A 23,104-nucleotide genomic window follows, 5' to 3' on the forward strand; every position below is an offset into this window, starting at 1 on the left:
CAAAGAAAATACATAAACAAAATGCCTCTAACTATAGGGATCAAATCACTTACATTAAAGAAAGTAAAAGGAAATAAACAAAAAAATAATTCCCTGACTCCCTCTCTAGTGTAAACAGAAAAGAATTACAAAAATAAAAAAGGCACCCACTCCCTAGAACTTCCAATGTATATTTACAAGAGAAACAGAGAAGAAAAAATAGGTTAACAGTTGGTTTCACAACAGCAAAAAGGTGTCTACTTCAACGTAGCACTATTTAGACACGGTAACAACAACCAACAACAACAACAACAACAACAACAACAACAACGTAAAGTTTTTAAATCAGTCACAACTGAACTGAACAACAGCAATGTTTAGAAACAACCAACAAATTCAACCAGCAGTAAACAACAGCTTCCTTGAAGATCAGTGAGGCTTTATACTCTTATCCCTGAGGAGAAGACCAATCCCCAAACGAGCAGTCATCAGTGGAGGAGATCACCTTCACCTGGTTTTACCTGCACAGAAAAAGGCATGGGAGAAACGACCACTACTGTCAGCTAGTGGTCTGAAACACAACATACAAAATAAATTTATTTAAAATAAAATTACACCGTAGGAAGTTAACAGTAACTTTAAGAGAAAGATATGCAAAAGGTTTAACAGTTTGACACCTTTTTTTCCCACTGTTTCCACCAAGGCAGAACGGTTTTAACTCTTGCAGTTGTGTATTAGTTGTCTATACTGATTACACTGAATTCGGGTAGGATTGGGTTTTGTACCTAATCTTGCATAGTTATCTCAATATATAGGATAATCATAATCTGTTGAACACTTATTATAGTTTTTTCTATATATGCATTTATTGAGGTTTAATGGCCATAAAAGTGATATCAACCAACGTTGGCAGGCCTTTAAATAAATGTCATCATTGTTCACAGTCTAAATGAGTTCAGTTTCTCTCAGGTGGTTTCGCAGTAACTTTATAGCAGAAGTCACAGTATGTTGTGGGTTGTTTCCAAAAGCAGCCGTTCTTATATAGTGGGTCTAACTTTTCAATGGCCATGTGTGGGAGAAAACTGAAATTAGATTCACAGCAAAACACATCACTTACATTTTCACATTCAGAGGCTTTTTTCGGCTCACTGAAGATGTAGTCACTTTAGCAGCTGCTTGTAGAGCAAATATGACTTAAAGTATTTAGTTTAAGAGGCCTTGTTAAAAAGGTCATTAGTTATAAACCTTCTGATTAAATCTTTTCTTTTTTTTTGCCGAAATTGATCTACGCTCAGCAGCCAATCAGCGTTCAGGCGAAAATCATGTATATTTCATCTGTGTTTTGGTGTAATTTAATTGCAAAAGTATTCGTTCTTGAGATACATTTTAAAGTTGTAAACAACATAAAGCGCATGAAGCCCAGACAGATTCCCCGACAGAAAAACTGTTTATGGTTTACTCTAATGTATGACACAGCAAGTTTGTTTTTCCTTAATTATTTATCTCAGGTCTGTATTTCTTTAAATATTCATCATGTGTCTATTTTAAAACACTTATTAGTCTGTGTAAGTGGCCACTGGAGGCCGCTAGAGGTAATGCATTCACAGTCAGGTCATTCCAGGGGGGCAGTCGTTCGGAATAAATTGAAGTTACCCCGGGCGCCGCCATTGATTAGCAGACCATCACCTGCTGTTAGCATTCCATTGACTCCCATTAATTTTGGCGTCACTTTGACAGCGAATAACTTTACATCTGAGGCGTTTAAAGACTCCATTTGTCCATCATTTATTTCTAAAGAAACACGAAAATGTATAAAAGGCTCCATTACCTTGTATCTTACATTATGGCCCCATAGAAGCAGTTTTTGTAAAAATAGGCTAACGATTGCGTCATAACCACGCGACTCTGTCGCACAGTAGAGAGATTGCCGTATGGACAAGAGGAGAAGCTCACGGGCGATCGGGGGGACGTGGAGGCAAAATGACAAAATAATTAATCAGAATACTTAGCAAAAGTTGCTCCTGCTCCAGCTCATGGACAGCTCCTACTCACACTCTCCGTCTCTGCAAGTTTCGGAAGGGAATGATTCAGATTTCTCTCGGCACAGCTACTAGAAGACAGACGGGTTGCTCACGTCACATCTACGTCGTCAAGCTCAGTTTGAGTCTGCGCAGTACGCTCAGCCATCAGGAAGTGAGTGCTTCTAATTGACTTCACTTTTCTCCGTTGAATCCAATGGGGTCGCTGTGTGTCCAGTTTATATAGCCTACTGTCTATGGGGATAAGCCGTGAGTGACTGGCTGTTTGCAATTCGCAAATCTCACCACTAGATGCCGCTAAAAATTACACACCGCACCTTTAAGGAAACTTTTTAAAAGGTCAGGACTCATTTTCCAAAATGGCCCTATTCACTTTATTAACTTACTACTACTGACCCTAACCCTAACTTAAAGAAGCTCTGGCCTTTTGTGATTCTGTTTCTCCAAACTTTTCTTCAGTTCCATCGAGTCGAGGCCTGTTATACTGAGAGCCGAAGCGCTGAGGAACAGGAAACACCTTTGAAGCAGCAACATTTTAGTTTTTATGGAAAGAAACTTTATGATATAAAAGGCTGTATGTTTCATTCACTGATATGTTGTAGAGTTACATTAGACACACATTAGATGTCACGTGGTGATTTCTCTTTAATCACTGTCTGTCTTCTATGTGTGACTGTGAACGAACACAATAACAGTGAGAACAATCTCCATCAGAACTGATCTGGAAAATATGATTATAAATATGATTTTAAGTAGATGAACAGAGATGTGACATCTTGAATAAATTAGTAGCTAAATATCTTAGACTGGATCTCTCTGTTCTTTATCTGTGTATTTCTGTGTAGAGTTTATCTCCTCCTCCCTCATCTCTTCTTTCAAACACAGGAAGTGCGTTTTAACACTCAGCGCTGTTAACACCGTCTGTTAATGTGACAGTATGGGCTCCAGTGCACTGCCTCTCACCTGTGAGTATTTGATCATATTCTTTACTATCTTCTGTTTTCTGTTCCTAATGCACTGTATTCAGCTGAAGATGGGATATAATAATGATTGTAGGAGAGTCTATGAATCCACAGTCTCACTGCTTATTGTATTATTTATTGATCAGATCTTATGTGATGATGTTACGTGTTCATCAGATAAAGAGTTTTATGATGCATTTATCTGTGTGATAATGTGTGTGAAAGATGGAGGCAATGTGTGTATTTATTTTTGCTTAGATTTGTTGTAATATCTTTCTTCCTATTTCAAGTAGTTGAGATAAATCAGATGTATGTATGTTGATGTGAGTTAGTGTTGAATGATGCTGTATCTTTAAATAAACTCTCCATCAGAGACTCAGAGAGTTTGAGAACAGAGACCGAACACACACTCATCTTCTCTATCACTTCTCTTTCTCTCTGACTCTCTTATTGAGAAATAACTGCAAAATGAATTTGGCCAATTAAATTAAAATTTTCAAACAAAAAGTTTATCAAACAAAGTAGAGCTTTTCTCAGAGCTAACTTCTCTTTTCAGTTATTTTTAACCAGTTTGCCTGAACTTCATATTTAGTTGTTGAATGATGTCAGTTCACACGTGTGTCAGAATAACCACAGGTTTCCAGAATACGTTCATGACGTCGACATATGAACATGTTCCACCAATGCTTGACAACCAGACTTTTGTTGTCCCTTTAAGCATATTTATTTATTGATGCTTTGCAAAACTTTTTTTTTTTTTTTTTTTTTAGAAATGTCTTGATTGAAAACTGTACTTGAGCTTTATTTCTTTTAATTTGAACTTTTATTGCAATATTGCAATATTGATACTTTTTTTAAATGTGGTTTAAGGGGTTTTTTCACGTTCATTTGTTTGAGACACTCCAAGCGGTCAAAACATTAAAATAGTTTGGTCTGCATATGGTTTGTTTTTGGGTGCTTTTAGGAGGAACTGAGATCATTTAGTGACATATGTGTTGTGTTGACATGAATTATTTCTGAAGAGGCGAGAGCTCTTGAAGTGCTGAATTAAACGAGGTGTAAAAATACTCTTAGACCAGAAGCATGAGGTCACTTGCAGCAGGTTTTCTTTCTGGTTTTGGTTCATTTCAGCTGTAGGCAACTATTTCCACATTATTTTAAAATAAAGTCACAATTAGGGGTGTGCATGAATATTCGAAACTGTTATTATTATTCAAAAAAAAATTAAATATTATGCATTTACGGCTAGCAAAGCAACGTAGTAAAATTCCAAGTGAGTCCATGATAAATCCCAAGCACCAACTCACAGTTATAATTAAATGCACTGGGTGGCGCTGTGGAGCGTGTTAACAAATGGATTGTATTTGATCACATCATTGAATCAGTGAATCAGTGTGTGATTTACATTGTGTTGAATGAATGGAAAAGCTTCATATCTGTGTTTCTTCTGCTTTTAGTGCTGATGTCCCTCGTTCACTCTGGACTCAGTCAAGGTACTGTCCGTTACTGCAGTACATTATAATTTTGTTTTAACTAATAGTATTTATTTGTCTACATGGATACATCAGGATCCCACATTTTTCTCTTTGCTGATGTTTTATGTTTGCATATATTTCACAGATAACTGACTGTAGTTCCTTATGCTGCAAAACATTATAGAAATCTGCTATTTAGTCAATCAATCAAACAGTCATGCTTTTGTAAAATAGTTCAGTCAGACTGTATTTCCCTCCAAGCATGCAGACACAAGTGGTTATCTTGCTACTGGTTTATTTGAAGACTTTTCTCCAAATCCACTGTGAAAACTAAACACAATATAAAAAACAAAATACAGAAATCACATCAACTTGACACACAGCAAAAGCACGTGCAACAGATGTAATGGCATTTTTCTGACACAAAATACAGACAAATAAAACAAAATACCTTGTTGGCTGCATTCTGTGAGAAAGGGAAATAGACTTTGAATCTTTCAAGACCTTTTTGACGAGGATATATGAGCATACATAATGTCCGTGTGTAGTACCCCAGTGCAGTACCCCGTGCAGTCTGGACGATGGGGCAGGGCGACACGTGTCAATAGTAATTTTTTGAGTAGTTTAAAAATTGTTTACTTTTAATTGTACTTGTGATACTTTTACTTTTATCATTTATCATCTTTTATCATTTTAAGTGATACTTTTACTTTTTGGTACTTCGGTATAACAGAAAATGGGCAAAGAGGCGGGACGTGGGTGGAGCTGTGGTGCCTGTTGATGAAACTACGCCAGCTCCACGTGATCGAGTTTGCTCAGGCTAAGGAGCTAATGTTATTATGCTACTCAGTACTGTGTAAGTGCTGTGCCAAGTGTGTGCTACTGTTTGCCCGAAATCCCCATCTACTATCCTGCTGGGTGATTTTAACATTCATGTGGATTCCAGTAGTTGTTCTCGTGCAACTGATTTTCTATCACTCTCAGCCTGGACTTTGTAGCTCCTCTCATCACGCGTTACATGCCTTTCTCTCGTCCTGCCCCCTGCCATCCTGAGCTCCACAGGATGATGACCATAGGACATAGGCTCGAGAGACAATACAGAAGTTCCAGCCTCACTGTCCATTGTGAAGCATTTAAAGAACATGTCACAAACTACAAAGAAGCCCTTTGTCAGGCAAAAACAAGGTATTACTCCACACTCATCAGTAACCAACAAAAACACCCCAAATTGCTCTTCTCCACCATCAACCGTCTTCTTCACCCTCCTGATGCCGCTAAACCCTCAAATGCAGCTGACCTCTGCTCCAGGTTCCTGGATTTTTTCCAGCAGAAAGTTGACACCATCCACCGGCAGCTCCAGTCTCCTGGGCTCTCCCCCTGCCCCACATTGCTCCAACAGGATTCTCACCACTCAGTTGCCCGCTCACTTCAGTGCTGCCTATCCGCCTTCTCTCCACTGGATGCCGATCAAGCAACAAAACTGGTCATCTTAGCCAAGACTTCAACCAGCAGTCTTGACCCAATGCCCACCACCCTGGTCAAGGCCTGTCTTCCCATCCTCTGCCACCCAATGCAAAACATCATAAATGCATCTCTTACCTCTGGTGTGGTACCATCCAGCTTTAAAATGGCGGCAGTCATCCCCACTCTCAAAAAGCCAGACTCAGACCCAGACGACCCCAACAACTTTCGTCCAATCTCCAACCTCCCTTTCCTCAGCAAAATCCTGGAAAGAGCAGAGGCTGTTCAGCTTCAAGATCACATGTCCCACCATGAGCTATTCAAACACCTCCAGTCTGGTTTCAGAACCCACCATAGCACTGAGACCGCCCTTATTAAAATCACTAATGACCTCCTACTTGCTGCTGACAATGGCCTCATCACCATCCTCATCTCCCTTGACCTTTCTGCAGTTTTTGATAAAGTTTCCCATGCCATCCTTCTCCACCACCTCTCTGAGCTCACAGCACGGTCCTGGTTCCGGTCCTACCTCACAGATCGGAAACAATTCATCACCCTAAATGGCTAAAACTCTGATTCAGCACCTGCCAACCATGGCGTGCCCCAGGGCTCTGTGCTTTGTCCTCTGCTGTTCACCTTTTACATACTACCCCTAGGTCATATTATCTGTAAACATGGACTCAACTTCCACTGCTATGTCGATGACATTCAACTTTATATCAGCACAAACCCCTCCTCCCAGATCCCAACCACACAACTTGTCAACTGCCTGCAGGAACTCAAATCATGGATGACCACAAACCTACTCAACTCAACAGTAATAAGACAGGACTCATGTATATATATATATATATATATATATATATATATATATATATATATATATATAAAGCGTTACAGGTGTGGGGGTGAACATATGGCAAGAGACTGTGGCTGTGTTAAAAAGGGACATTTGAAGAGAGTGTGCAAATCCTCGCCTCTTGCAGACCAGTGGCTTAAGGGGGGAGGGAAGCACAAGCAGTCTGTAAGAAGTTTCAGAAACGATAAAAAGAAGTCGGCGCATCACATAAGTGAATCTCCGGAGAATGTCACTAGTGATGAAGATGTATTTACGATGTACATTCTAACAGAGCCAGAGATAACGAAAGTAGACCCCATTACTGCACAGCTTAACATAAATGACAACATTCTTGAATTTGAAGTGGATACTGGCTATAGCGTGACGATTTTGTGAAAGGCTGAATATGCCAAGTTATGGACTGCAGGGGGAACACAAGAGTTGCAGGACTGCTCAACGACTTTGAAAACTTATACGGGCGAAAAAGTACCAACACTAGGAGCGGCAGATATTACTGTAAAGTGCAAAGACCAAGTCAAACAGCTACCAGTAGTGGTTGTAGCAGGCCCAGGACCAAACCTGTTAGGCAGGACATTGATAAAGGAGCTGGGAACCTGGAGAGGCCCACCAGCGAAAATTTACGTTAAAGAAGGCGTGGCTACAAAGTTCTATAAACCCAGGCCAGTGCCCTATGCGATGAGAATGAAGGTGGAGATGGAGTTAGAGAGACTCACAAACCAGGGAATTATTAAGCCAGTGAAATTCTCAGAGTGGGCAGCACCGATCGTGCATGTGTTAAAAGCTGATAATTCTGTGCGCATTTGTGGAGACTACAAACTCAATGTAAACCAGGTGTTGAAGCTCGAGCAGTATCCAATACCGAAATTGGAGGACTTGTTTGAGAAGTTGTCAGGCGGCGAAAGGTTCAGTAAACTGTACCTGAGCCATGCGTATCAGCAAGTGATACTTGATGAGACATCCAAGCCATATGTCACTATTAATACACACAAGGGTCTGTTTCAGGTGAATCGTCCTCGATTTGGGATCTCCTCCAGTCCAGCCCTATTACAACGAATGATGGAGAGTCTGGTGGCTGGCATCCCAAATGTGGCTGTCTATTTGGATGACATTTTGCTGACGGGCCAGAGTGACCAAGGTCACCTTGCAACACTGAACCAGGTGTTAACTTGGCTGCAGGAAGCTGGTCTTTGCCTAAAGCACAACAAATGTGTGTTAATGGAACAGGAAGCAGAGTTCCTTGGACATAAGGTGGACGCCTCTGGACTTCATCCTTTGCCACATAAGGTCAGGGCAATACAAGAAGCACCAGCACTGACCAATGTCACAGAACTGAGAGCGTACCTAGGACTGCTCAACTACTACAACAGGTTCCTGCCACGCCTGTCAACATTGTTAACACCTTTACATGAACTGTTAAGAAAGGAAACAATCTGGAAATGGGAGGCTGAACAGGAGAGAGCTTTTGAGGAGTCTAAGCGACTCATGCAGTCGTCTGAGGTGCATTATGAAAGCCAAAAATATCTGATCCTGTCCTGCGACGCTTATGGAGTCGGTATGGTGTTGTCGTATCGCATGCCAAATGGACAGGAGAGACCGATCAGCTTCATGTCTAGGACACTAATGTCAGCTGAATTGGACTACTTACAACTGGACAAAGAAGGTCTGGCGGTGATGTTTGGCATTCAGGGTTTCCACAAATATTTATATGGAAGAAGGTTTGTCATTTGCACTGACCACAAACCTTCGCTGTCTCTCTTCAATGAGATGAAGGCTGTGTCTCAAATGACTTCCCCTTGTATACAGTGTTGAGCAGTAACCTTGAGAGTGTATGAGTACGAGATTGTTTACAAGCCAGGAAAACACCATAGCAGTCGACTCCCTCTACCTCAACAGTCTGTCAAGAGAGAGCAGGAGGAACGAGTGCTGATGATGGAGAATGTGTTGTCCAGAGTGACGCAGTTCGTCCAACATTGTTGGCCGCCACAAGACAGGGACCCAGCTTTCCAACCATATGCTGTTAGGAAAACCGAGTTAAGTGTGCAAGATGGATGTGTACTGTGGGGCTCAGGCGTAGTGGTACCGCCGCCAGGGCGGGACGCCTTGATACAGAAGCTACATCGCGGTCACATCGGCATCACTAGAATGAAGGCATTAGCGCGAAGCTACTTCTGGTGGCCAAAGTTAGATGCAGACACTGAAGCTGTAGTTAAAAGATGTGTCACATGCCAAGAACACCGTAACTCACCAGCTCCAGCACCGTTTGGGAGTGGCCGAGCAAACCATGGCAAAGGTTACACATTGATTATGCAGGAACTTTTATGGGACACATGTTTTTGATCCTGATGGACGCTCATTCCAAATGGATGGATGTTTACCCTGTAACGACCACAACTTCAGCCATCACGATTGAATGTATACCAGAGAAAAATGTGTCCGATAACGGCTCATGTTTTGTGAGTGCAGAATTCAGAGAATTCATGCAGAAAAATGGGATCGAACATATCACTTCTGCTCGTTATCATGCTTCCTCCAATTGTTGTGCTGAGTGTGCAGTCCAGACATTCAAGTCAATAATGAAGAAGGCAGGTGACAGAAGCCTGACCACTAAAGTGTCAAGAGTGCGGTTTAGTTACCACATTACACCACAGTCCACCAATGGGCTGTCACCTGCTGAAATGTTACAAGGCAGGATGTTGAGATCAACATTAGACCTAATTAATCCGAACTGCAGAATGAAGGTGGAACGAAAATAGAGCATTCAAAAGAAACATAATGACAAGCAAGTTTCAGGGAGAAGTTTCCAGGAGGGAGACGCAGTGATCACAAGGAATTTCAGTCATGGACCTAAGTGGATCCCCAGGGTCATTACCAAGATAATAGGGTCCTACAAGGTCATGCTAGGAGATGGCAACATTGTGCGCAGACACGTCAACCAGATATTGGCAAGTTTTGAGGACAAGGACTTGGTGGAACCAAAGATCATGGAACCGCTGGGGCTGTCTGAATCTCCAGCGGCAGATTTTGCAGCGTCAGAGAGTTCCATTCCTGAGGGAAACTGATGTGTTCCAGAAGCAAACACTCCGGGTGTGGCAAAGCCTGCTTCAGAAAATGCCAAACCATCATTGATGGACATTCAACCTCCAGGTACTCCAATGCAGTCACAATCTTCGACTGTGGTGTTGATTGTTACTCAGTGTCAGAGTTAAATGACTGACACATGTTTAATTGATTTTGTGCAGGGAGATGTATGTTTTTTCTCAAGAAGTGTATTCTATTGAGATGGTTGTTTTCAGGAAAAATGCAATAGCTTAAGGGGGGAGGAATGTTGTAGATGGGGAAGGTTACCTCTGTCATATTAGAGTTGTCCCCTAGGTGGCAGTATTAGTTCAGGTAAAACCATAGACTGTAAAAAAATATGGACGTAGTGTCCGTGACGTCACCCGTAGGTTTCTGAAGAGCATTTTTGAAGCCTAAAGTGGGCGGAGCCGGCCGTCGCCATCTTGGCTTTGCGTCACTCCCGGATAACAGAAAATAGGCAAACAGGCGGGGCGTGAGTGGAGCTGAGGAGCCTGGCCTGGCTATCTGAAATCACCTAGCTCGACGTGATCGAGTTAGCTGATGATGTAAAGCCAATTAAACGTTCCTATTTTTGCCATTCGAAATATTATAATAGTTAAAAGACATGGCTACAAGTGAGACTGTGTATTACTTCGAGAGTGTTTGTGTATGAAGGTGATTTATGTGCATACATGTCAGTCACTCTTTCATGGTCCGTCAGCGCGGCATCGCTCAAGTTCGTAGAGAGCTTATTCAGTCCATTTTAAATTCTGATGTTGGCCGTCTCTCAAATGGGTTATGGTTTAACCGTTAAACCATAGATATATTGCCTTTGAAGTGCAAGTAAATGCGCTAGAAAATCCGCACTCATTCATGTGCATTTATTGCACGGACGGAGAAAAGCGCCGACGCCTGCATGATTTCATCTGACGGTAACTTACATAAGCATATTATAATCCATCTGTTCCGTGAGAGCAGAACGAACGAGCATTTATTGACGTTTTAAATTTGAAAACCCCAAAAAGCAACGAAATTGCAAGACATCCATTAGTGCATGTTCACAAAGGAAAACAACTGAAATACAGCTCTGGTTTTTCTCTCGAACGATAACGACGGAATCCAAAGACGTGGGCTTTGTAACGTTACCCAAATATTAAATTGTATGAAATAATAATCCCGAAAAAAAGCACAAACACTGCAGAGATGGCAAGTTCAGCAGCTAACATTGCTGAGGTGAAGTGACGGCTAGTAACAGCAGACAAACGGCTAGCACTGACGGCGGCAATCCATCTGTCACTCAAGTAGCTTGGCCACACCCTTAAATTTAAATATTAATCAACTAAACGGACGAGTTATAAAATAATTCACCCCCCTCACAGTTGTTATGAAGGGCAAAATGAGCTGTATAGACCAAATCCACATACAGACACCAGGCTTTAAACACGTTTTTTTCTGCTGTAAAATTTGGCATTTTAACATGGAGGAGATACAGATTTGACTCACTTCTGACAACAGCCTCAAGCGGCCAGTCAACGAATTGCAGTTTAACTCACTTCCGTGTTGGTTTCAAGAGAGAGACGGGGAGGTTGCCGCTTGGGTAAAACAGAATGTAATGAGTAGCACAGGGCGGGGCGTGATAGCAGTGTTTGTAGTCTGTCATGCTCATGTATTGCTTATCCAAGTGTTCAGTAAAACTCCAGATAAATGCTACCTCGCTATCCATTTTACTTTTACTAGTACACAGGATACTACAGTAATGTTTTCTATATTTTTTAATTGTAGTGTACAGTGTTTATTATAAGGGGGTAGCATCCGCAGCTCAGTACTCACTACTTTCACTACTCATGAGTAGCTACTTTCAAATGAGCAACTTTTTTTACTCTGACTCAAGTATTTTTTTGGACAAGTACTTTTTTACTTTACTCACACTACATTTTTTGGAATGTAACGGTACTTTTACTTGAGTATATTTTTTCAGTACTCTTTCCACCACTGGCTAAACCTCAAACAGTGTATCACTTATTTCAGCAACATATTAAGTGATAATGCCCAGCCCTAAAACTGCTCAATGTTAAAGCTTACAATATTACTTTTTGTAAAGCTGCTTTGAAACAATGTGAATTGAGTGCTGCTCATGCCTCAAGCGTCTTCGCCAATAAGATTGCTGCATTACAAATTTATAAAATCGGATGTGGGCGGAGCGACACGTGTTGCCCCGCCTTAAAGTAACAACATGTAACTTTTCAACCTTCATAATATATTTCCAAGACCCTTGTGATAGTACATCGACTTACAATAGGTTGAATGAGACGTCTGCCAGAGCCTGACGGGGTCTGTATCGCTTTTACTGGCACTATGTAACTTCGCGGTGCGGGTAGTAACCAGCGCTCAAAAAGAACTACAAAATTCGACTGCTTTACGGCATACGTCACTTCGCCCACCACTTCCTCAAATGTGGCCAACCAGCGCGTTTGTTTTCGTACGTCTGTTTTCGTCATGGCTGAAGCAGCAGCGAAACGTAAGAAGTCCAAGGTTTTGTCGGAGTAGAGTCGGAAGAGGAAAAGGGAGAGTGATAAACTGAAAGGCAGGACGAGGATCAATATTGGTCGAGCGTTTGCTCGCTGGCGTTAGCTTATGGAGGAGGAGAGTTACCAGACCGATGCTGACTTGGCCGTCATGCTGTTGAACTAGTAAGTAACTGTAAATTGCTTGCATACTATCTTTAGTTTTTCTAATCTGTTGTCTGCCTGGCTACGTTACGGAAACTATCTGGTCCTCCATTTATTTATCTTCATGAATCAGCTAGTAGATGAGCGAATTATCAATCTGGTAGCTAGTAAACACTAACATGGTAGTTTTAGATGGTTAGGATGCTATCGCTATCATTCTCGTTCAGATTTGAGCATTGCAATCGACATGCAAATCGCAAATGTTTGAGTTAAAATGTTTAGTCTACTAAACATGTATAAATTATGAAAGGGGGAAGATTAATAATATTATCATTGCCCATATGAAAAAAACCTGCATGCTTCATATACAGTAACCGTAAATCATTTTACGACAGCGGTAATGGACAATTCCGCTTCCAACCTGTAGGGCGACCGCAGAGGAAAAGTTCCATGTTGTTGCTTTAATGTGTCGCCCTGCCCCAATCATCCAGACTGCACTCTGGGGTTACTATGCCGCTTCCATGCATGATCTAAGAATCAGACATGAAGTCCACATAATCCTTTAAAATAAAGGTACTGTTATAATAAATAAATAATGTATAAATAACAAACACAACTTAAATTATAAACTTATAAATTATGAAAGTGATTTAAAAAAATGTAAACAAATTAGATATAAATTATATAAAAAATATAATTGCAGCATTTACACAGACCTTGATTTAACACACACAAAAATATCATAATCCACAGTATAAAACAGGATAAATATGGATAAATATATCAATTTCATACCAATACATTATTATTTTTGTTATGTTATCATTACAATTTACAAGCAAACTAGATTTTTAATTAAAGTGTTTTTTCTCCTGAGGAAGTTTTAAGTTCATGACAGTGATCTTGATACTGCAATGTTTTTCAATATTTACTTCTATGTTTCTCAGTGAAACCTGTAGTGACGGTGAAGCCAGATCAGCGTGTGTTCATAGGAGAGACAGTCACTCTCACATGTGTCATACAGAGAGGAGGAGACATTCAGTGGAGATACAGCTGGTTTAGAGATGGAAACACTGTCTGTCCATATACAAGAACAACAACAGCAGAGTTCAGTTTCACAGCTGATGTGTCTCTCAGTGGTGAATACAGCTGTAGAGGAGAGAGATGCGGCTCATGGACAGACCTCAGTGTTGCTGTTACACTGACAGTATCAGGTGAGTCTTCATATTCACATCTGTTTACTGATCATTTCAATTAATATTTCAACACTTATAATCTTCAGCCACATCATCTGTTGTTATAAGAGGACTGAAGAAATTCACATTTAGTCATTATTCAGTAACTGCACACGTCTTGTGTGTGTTGCGTGTTTCGTGGAGGTTTTGGTTTATTATAAAATCATGTAAATTGTGACTTTCCAGTGTTATAGGTGTCTCCATCTTTGATGTGTACTTTGGTCACTGTCACTATGGTTACAGGTTATATTCAGGTTTATCATGACAATAGAAAATGAGTTTTGTACTGAAGTCAGAGTGAATGGCATGACTTACAGATTGTTAGTGTTGAAGTCAAAACCACAAACTGAGACCAAGACCAAAGTGTTTTCCAAACATTCTTTTTTTGATGAAAACGTTAAAATGTCCGGTTTTCCTAGTGATGAGTTAAACATCATTGTCCTCCTAAACTCTCATATAGAGCACATAGATTATATTATCTATTTCTTATGTGAAACAGATTCACATTATGCAAAAATGAATGATTCAAACTGTCACAAGACATTACCACATTGCAAGTTTATATCAGCACTATTTTTTACTGTCTTATATTATGTGAATATTGTACAACCTGCAGTTGTGTAATATGTGAATACAAAATAAGGTTGGATGTAGGTTGGATATGAATATTAGAGGTCGACCAATTCATTGGTTTTGCGACATATCGGTATCGATAGTTGATTGGTGGAGCTATGGGTTATCGGCAAAATCCATACCGATAGTTTTTCTGGGTTGCGTCTGTTGCTGGAGCGGCTGAAAAGACTGTGCTGTCATTATACAGTACGAGAGCAGCTGCAGCCCCGCAGCGCCCACACACGTCTCAGGACACACGCTTCAGGACACACACACCAGGCCACACCTTTCAGGACACACAATCCAGACCACAGCTTTCAGGACACACAATCCAGACCACACATTTCAGGACACAGAATCCAGACCACACATTTCAGGACACACACACCAGGGGTGCTTCTCATTTCTTATTTGTGCATCCTCGTTTCCTTTCCTTGCTTCCTTTCCTCGTGTCTCAGCTCCACCCCCTGTAGGATGCGAGGGAAGGCTGCAAGGAAAAGACGCGAGGATGGAGGAATCGAAGGAAAGTTTATTTATTACATTGGAATACTTGATCACTCGAGCGTCAGTTCACAGTGTCATCAGCTGCGCTCAAAGGATCTGCCCTTACAGTATGTTGTTGAAGTTTGGTTATTTAAAGGACAAGTTCGGTATTTTACACTTAAAGCCCTGTTTACAGATCGTTTCTGATGAAATAGAATGGTTGAGATAAAAATGTGGACACATGCTCCTGTCCCGAGAATTTTAGGTTTATTTCGCTTCTCCCCCCCACCTACACAATGGCAGCCTATGGGCACTGGAACAATCCTTCCTAAAACGCATTAAACTTTCGATTACAAAGACGTGAAACTCACCGAGTGGTCAGGGGTGTTCACTGATATGCTCACACAAAAATCGCTGCAAAAGATGCTTTCCAACAGGTTTTATCGTAGTTTTTGTCCAACTCCATTGACTTGAATTGGATGGGCTGTGTGCGGTACGGTATTACTCCGCCGCTTCTTCTTCTGCTTCTTCTGTGTATTCAATTAAATGCCAGTGGTTTGCTTGTAATTGGCAAAGGTGCATTATCGCCACCAACGGGGCTGGAGTGTTTATTATTCAGGCTCTCAACGGAAGAATCTACGGGTGTGAGACGTTTGGAAAAATAGGTCCACAGTTTTACAACAAATGGTAAAACACCTGTTGGAAAGCATCTTTTGCAGCGATTTTTTTGTGAGCATATCATTGAACACCCCTGACCACTCGGTGAGTTTCACGTCTTTGTAAACGAACGTTTAATGCGTTTTATGAAGGATTGTTCCAGTGCCCATAGGCTTCCATTGTGTAGGTGGGGGGGAAAGCGAAATAAACCTAAAATTCTCGGGACAGCAGCATGTGTCCACATTTTAATCTTAACCGTTCTATTTCATCAGAAACGATCTGTAAACAGGGCTTTAAGTGTAAAATACCGAACTTGTCCTTTAAGAAATTCATAATAAATAATAATAAAGCAAGATTTCCTGTTGAAATATGTGAGATGTGTGGTTTATTTACACTGCAGAGGTAAAGTATAAATTAAAAGGATTGTGACGGGGGAGGAGAATTGATACGTGTGTCACGTTTAGTCGATAAAACTCTTCTGTATAGGACACACCTGTGTATCCTCGCTCATGACTCCTCAGGAAGCCTTCTAACTCCTCGATCCTCAACTCCTCATGGTGCAGTTAGAGAATTGAGATGTCCTTCAAGATGGTTGAGCTCAATCGGTTTCCGGGTCAAAGGATGGAGGACGGAGGAGAGAGGAGTCGAGGAGGTATATTGAGAAGCACCCCAGGCCACACTTTTCAGGACACACAAGCCAGACCACACGTTTCAGGCCGGAAGCGGAGGTGAACCATATATGGTTTAGAGCGGGTCTTATTAGAGTCACGCCACCTACAGTTTATTTTTTTATTTTTTAGCTATTTTGTTTGATGTATAATACAAGCTATTTGATGGATATATCATGGATTTCATAGAATAAATACATGTACAATATTCAATATTACCTTAATTACTAAACATAAAACATGATCTGATTATTTATTGATATTAATTTTAAACAATGTAGTTAACTAATGTAATATTATGGTGTTTTTGACAGTAGGCTATTATGAGGTAATATTCACTTCATGTTCATTTTGTAACAAATACACAGTCACAGAGTGTGGATATTTGATGGCAAATATACTTTTTATTTTAAAATTCAAGATGAATATTAAATTTAAAAAACATGTGCAACATGTTCTCATTTAAAAAGACGCTGGTAACACTTTAAGGTTTCATTTGTTAACATTAGTTAACTACATTATTTAAAAGCATAGTTCACCCACAATTTAAAATTTACTCACCCTCACGTTGTTCTGACTAAACCTGTTTCTTTGTTCTGTTGAATACATACACAAAAAATTATTTTGAAGAATGATGGTTAACAAACCATTTCTAGTCCCCATTGACTTTTTTCAAACTATGGAAGTAAATGGGGACCAGCAACTGTTTGGTTACCAACATTCTTTCAAATATCTTCTTTTGTGTTCAGCAGAAGAAAGAAACTCTTACACGTTTAGTCAGAACAACTTAAGGGTGAGTAAATTACATAATTTTCATTTTTGTGTGAACTACCCTTTAACATGAACTAACAATGAGCAATACTTCTACAGCATTAATCTTAGTTGATCTCAGCATTTACTAATACATTTTAAGATCAAAATTTGTATTTGTTAGCATTAGTTAATACACTGAACTAACATTAATATAAACATTTTCATTAACAAATGGCTAATGAAATATATTGTTCATTGTTAATTCATGGTAATGCATTAACTAATGTAAACAAATGAAACCTTACTACCAAGACATTTCAACAACACATAATAGAACAAAATTGTGCACATGTATAATTGTAATATATAATAATAAAATTAATAAAAAGGAACATTTATCAACTTAACACTCTTGAAAAGAACAGTTTATTTTTCAGTCCCATTATTGAATTGCATTCTTCCAAAAAAAGACTTTATGTCATCCCTAATGACATGGGCTCTTTGGAATTGTCCAACTGGTTCATGAGATTTCGGAGGGCCATTTCCTTGTCCTCCTCTTCCATTTTGAGGAAAAGAAGCTCTACCACGGGGCTCCTGAACACGTCTGTTGAATGTATCCATTGCACAGGCAATTTCTTGTGTCTGATTATTGGGAGTTGCTTTATTATAAAATGGCAATGAATAATGTTTTAATAGTTCATATAAATGTAATATTTGCAATAACACATCTACCTACCTACCTTACACCTACCTACCTACCTACCTACCTACTTACCTTCCTTCCTTGATATACACTCATAGCGGCTTTTGTCAGACTCCTTGTGTATCCAAAAATCTCATTGTAATTATTACAATTAATCACAAAAGGAATGTATTAACTTATGTTAAAAGGGTGGTATAATGCCCTTTTCACAAGATGTAAAATAAGTCGTTGATATCCCCAGAGTGTGTATGTGAAGTTTTAGCTCAAAATACCCTATAGATATTTTTATATAGCATGTTAAAATTGTCACTTTTTGAGGGTGAGCAAAAACACACCATTTTGTGTCTGTTCCTTTAAATGCAAATGAGCTGCTGCTCCCGGCACAGAGGGCGGAGCTCAAAGAGCTTGTGTCCTTTATCCTCACACACACACGCACTGAAAAAAAAAAAAAAAAACTTTTCGCCTTTTATGTTCAAAACGGATTCAGACAATGATGGAGAGACTCGTGAAGTGACAACATGTAGAATCAACAATACATTTCTGTATGGTTAGTTGATGAATTTATGTAGCTTATGTGTAGTTATCTTCCATTCACTGATTAGCATATTCTGTCTTGATAATCTATATATCGTCTTCCAGGGGGCGGGGTTTATGTAAATTTTAGGGTTTGTGATGTCACTAACCCGGGAGGAATGTTGTGTAATCCCTACCATCAGTTTGTTGTAGTCCTTAACCCCCTGGGGTCGGCTATCGCGCCGGCGCGATAGGCTAGTTTTTTTCCGTATGAGTGCAAAAAATAAATAATAAAAAAATATTAATTTTTATCTTATATGCTTGTGTTATACATCAATCGATCCTGTTTAGTGTGTATTTATTTTTTTGTGTATGCTCATAATAAAAACAAAGTGTTGTGCTTTTCGCCAAATAAAGAAAAATAAACATGATGCGAGTTCTGCCTACTCTCCGTCAGTGAAGTCAATTCTGAAACGCTTCCGAAAATGAACTGTAACTCAGCGAATACTCAGTCAAACAGGCATACAGACACACAGGCATGAAGCTTGAATTCTCTTCTTTTAAATGAATTATTTTTTATAAAAAACAAATATTCACAGTTTATATAATATGTATGTAAAGAGAGAGATGTCAGTCGTTCTCATCTCAGCTAATTAAGTTTTAATGTGACTCCGCCTACGGAGACCGCGCTATTCAAACGCAAATGTGAGGCGATCCATACAAACCTGTGAAACGCCCACATCCGCTGGATAAGGCCGGTGAAACACTGGATGCGTGGCGTAAGCGTCTCAGCTGCGTGGCGTGTCCGTTTTTATTCCGGCTCCCATGTTAACAGTTTAGAGTTTGCACACTGCCTGTGTGAGACGCGCGTCTCAGGCGCGGCACGAGCCGCGTAGAAAACGTGTGCATGCTGAAATAGAACCGACGCCTATTTTTCACGCGACACGCAAGCGTCTTGGAAGCGTTTCCATGCAAAATTGAATAGGAAAATCTGTTTATTTGTCATTTTGATACGAATACATATTAATAAATGTCCTTTTGATGTTTAAAAGTGTCTAGGTTTTGACATAAATGCAAATATAAATGTAATTTTACAAAATATGATCGATTTTCAAATACTGCTGTATTGAATGAACAGCTTTTAGCAAACTCCATTGCTATACTGAGATGAGGAATATATACTGTATGTGTTTTGTCAAAAATAAAGTCATCAACTAACTAATGAATCCTTTACCTTGAAATACGTTGATACCTTGATAAAATGTATACTTTAGTTTTGAAAGACGTTGACTAGTTTTGAAAAGATTATAAAGTATGTATGTGCATGCATATATATATATGTGTGTGTATATATGAAGAGTTCAGATGCAAAAGCCTCTAAATGCCATCTGAAATTTTCTCCTAGAATGATAATTTTTATGAAGCTTGTATATTTAAGTTAGCTATAGGTGACACACCTGAATGAATGGCTAATTAAGTATGCAGGGACATTGTCTCACCAGGTGTGAACTACTAAATATGCATGATGCTGTTGGAGCGTTTACGCCCCATCCACATATTGGCTTTCCAAACTAAAAGTGTTTCACAAAACTAAAATCAATGTATCGTTTTATGTGAATGATTAGGCAGGATGATTTTCACATCATTTTGAAGAAAAAGCTCTAGGCGATGACATCCATTAGTCAAAAGTCTTATTGCCACATATTTAGTATGTGTTTTGTGGCCTTATTTCAGAAACTTTAATTTTTTGTTTTTTCGATAACCATGCATAAACATTATTCTCTCAAAAATGAAAACATGTACATACATGTGGCTCACATATTATGGAAGTCCTGTTTGTGCTATATAGAGTGAATTTACACCTTTGCCATTAATATGTTTATAAGCAACTGAAAAAAGCACAAATGTCAGGGCATGTCAGAACATCTCAAGGACCCCAAAAACACCCCAGACTCCAGAGGGTTAAAAAGGAATTTCTTTAACCCCTTAAAGGGATACTTCAGGATTTAGCATTAAGCTTTGTATTAGTAGAAAACCTGTAGTATTTTCGAATTACCATGCTTTCCACCCTCATATCCCCCTGAGACGAGGGACATCTTTTTCCCGGACATGTCCGGTCGTCGAGATCGTTCAAAATGTCCGGGATTCGGCTTTTGCTTTCTGCAGTCGCCATTCATTGTTTACATGCACACCTATTGTTTCAATCTAACAGAATTCATTCCGATTGGTGAATCTGAATGTACTGTTTACATGAACGCTAAACAAGTGATTGGTTGATGTGCGTTTTAACATTGCTAAGAAAATTACCGCTCCTCTGTGAGAGATACAAGACCGGCGCGTCTCAGTAATGACGCCACCGGTCTCGCGCCGTTCTCCCGCGGCCCTCAGCCTCGTCCTGCTCGCCACAGTAAACATGATGAATGGCGACTGTAGAACGCAAAAGCCGAATCCCGGACATTTTGGGCGATCTTGAAATCCCGGGCAAACTCGTCACGGGGACTCACTAGTAGGCGTAGTAGCCTAACCTTGTTGTTTTCAACTGCGCTCTCTTACCGGTAGGCGTGGCTTGGGAGTGGCCTCCTAGGGCAGCGAAGCAAGTGCATTCTAGGAGTTGTTGTCTTTCATCCACATAAGCCAAAAATACATTTTCTGTCTTTTCTCAGTCTAGAAAGCTCCAAATTCAAAAATTTCTTCACATTTCTTCTACATAAATGACCTATTTTAAATACACATTCATCTTTCCAGAGATTGAGTATCCCTTTAAACACCCCCGCAAAAAAAAAAAAAAAAAAAATGCATAATCAAATTACTAAGCAACCACTGAATGGAACATTCAACCAAAACACAATAGGTATCATTTTAAAGCTTAAACTCCTGACGAGTGCTGAGTTATCCCTCTAAAATGGAGTATCCCTCTGCGGAGTGGCGCAGGCGCCACCTAGCTACGAAAAAAATAATCATAATATTTTTCAAAAATATTACCATGATCAACTTAAAATAGGTGTCATTTGAAAATTTACAATGAATGTAGCCAATTGGATAAACTCCTAAGTAGTGCTGAGTTATTTGCTGATAGGTGTTATAAAAATAATGATTTTATAATTTATAAACTACTTTTTTTGTACTACATACTGCAATATGTCAATTACATCATAAAGCTCTGATAGTCCTGTGTCATATGTCATTTGAAAGGTCTCAATGAGTAGAATATAACAAGCATAATTGTTTCAGGCTTTTTACTAACCTTGAGTGAGATTTTGTAAAAGAAGCCCCTCAAGAGACCCATATGTAAACCATATATGGATGCTGAATTTTAGACACATTTCTGCTTGTAACTTCATGAAACATGTTCCGATTGTGGAAAATGACACAATTATTACAATTAAAATGAGTATTTCATCAATCAGATCTAAAGATACTGCCCCTTTACTTCCTGTGGGTTAAAAACGTGTGCCCTGGTGTGTGTGTGTGTGTGTGTCCTGAAACGTGTGCCCTGGTGTGTGTCCTGAGACGTGTGGTCTGGTTTGTGTGTCCTGGAATGTTTGCCCTGGTGTGTGTGTCCTGAAACGTTTGCCCTGGTGTGTGTGTCCTGAAACGTGTGCCCTGGTGTGTGTGTCCTGAATCGTGTGGTCTGGATTGTGTGTCCTGAGACGTGTGGCCTGGTGTGTGTGTCCTAAAACATGTGCCCTGGTGTGTGTGTGTCCTGAAACGTGTGGTCTGGTTTGTGTGTCCTGAAACGTGTGGTCTGGTTTGTGTGTACTGAAACTTGTTGCCTGGTGTGTGTGTCCTGAAACGTGTGCCCTGGTTTGTGTGTACTGAAACTTGTTGCCTGGTGTGTGTGTCCTGAGACGTGTGGTCTGGATTGTGTGTCCTGAAACCTGTGGTCTGGTGTGTGTGTCCTGAGACGTGTGTGGGCGCTGTGGGGCTGCAGCTGGATACTATTGCTGAGAAGGGACATTGCTGTTGCTGACATTATACAGAGAGAGAGAGAGTGGCCTCTAGAGGCAAAATAAAAACTCACTGGTGACTTAAGTTGTTTAATTTATTTCAACGCGTAAAGCCCAATTTATACTCCTGCGTCAAACTCATGCCGTAGCTACGTCGTAGGTTGTGTAGCGCACGTACCTTTCAGGCTGATTTATACTTCTGCATCGGACCTACGGCAGAGCCTCTACGCTGTAGACTACACGTCGGTTTCCGTTTATACTTCTGCGTCGTTGTCCGCACTGACACACAATTCCACATGCAGAGGAAGCATGTGAAACCTGAGAGAGGGGTTCTAGCAGACCAATCACAGCACTTGCATCTGCGTAGAATTGACGTGTTGTTACATTTTTTGAGAAGTGCACATCAGGGCGCGCTACACAGCCTACGACGTAGTTGTCCTGAAATAAGACATCCTTTATGTGTATTTTAAGAGGACGCAGCCTTCGAAATGAGACACAGATCCATGGGTGCCTTCACACTGGCAGTTTAGTTTGGAACTTTTCTTTGAAAGTGCAGGAATTTTCTGTTTGGTGTCACTAGTGGGAGCAGAAAAGACAAACACCCCTTTAAATCAAAATAAATTACAGTTTACTGTTTAAAAAGAATGACAATACAGAAGACTAGTGAAACATATGACCAACACTATAAATGAGCTCAACACTGCATCACTGTTCACTTCCAGATAAACCGCAGCCGATTCTGACTGTAAAGCCCCAGAGTTCAGTGTTCACTGGAGACACAGTTACTCTCAGCTGTGACGTGGGAAGCTCAACTGGATGGACGTTTCTCTGGTGGAAAGACTCAAACTGGGAATCCAGTGATTATGCAGCAACTAAAACAATCAGATCTGTGAGAGTCTCTGATGGAGGAACATACGGGTGTAGAGCAAAGCGAAGAGAATACACACACTTCAGTTATGCAATAAAGATAACAGTGAGAGGTAAGTGCCCTTTTACTTTGTAGTTTTTTACTTATTATTATTATTATTTTTA

General features: G+C 40.1%; 1 protein-coding gene across 1 annotated transcript in view; it reads left to right on the top strand.

The window, feature by feature from the left end:
* Positions 1-16,064: 16,064 nt before the first annotated feature.
* The window catches only part of LOC307156321 (immunoglobulin superfamily member 1-like), a gene marked incomplete at its 5' end in the record, with an annotated part of 516,462 nt that continues 509,422 nt past the window's right edge, over positions 16,065-23,104 (top strand). The window contains 2 exons of the mRNA XM_079867612.1: positions 16,065-16,140; positions 22,795-23,052. Of these exons, the coding sequence (XP_079723738.1) occupies positions 16,065-16,140; positions 22,795-23,052 (334 nt within the window). The remainder of the gene's footprint in view (positions 16,141-22,794; positions 23,053-23,104) is intronic.

Source organism: Squalius cephalus (assembly GCF_949319135.1).
Source record: "Squalius cephalus genome assembly, chromosome: 3".
NCBI classification, from domain to species: domain Eukaryota; kingdom Metazoa; phylum Chordata; class Actinopteri; order Cypriniformes; family Leuciscidae; genus Squalius; species Squalius cephalus.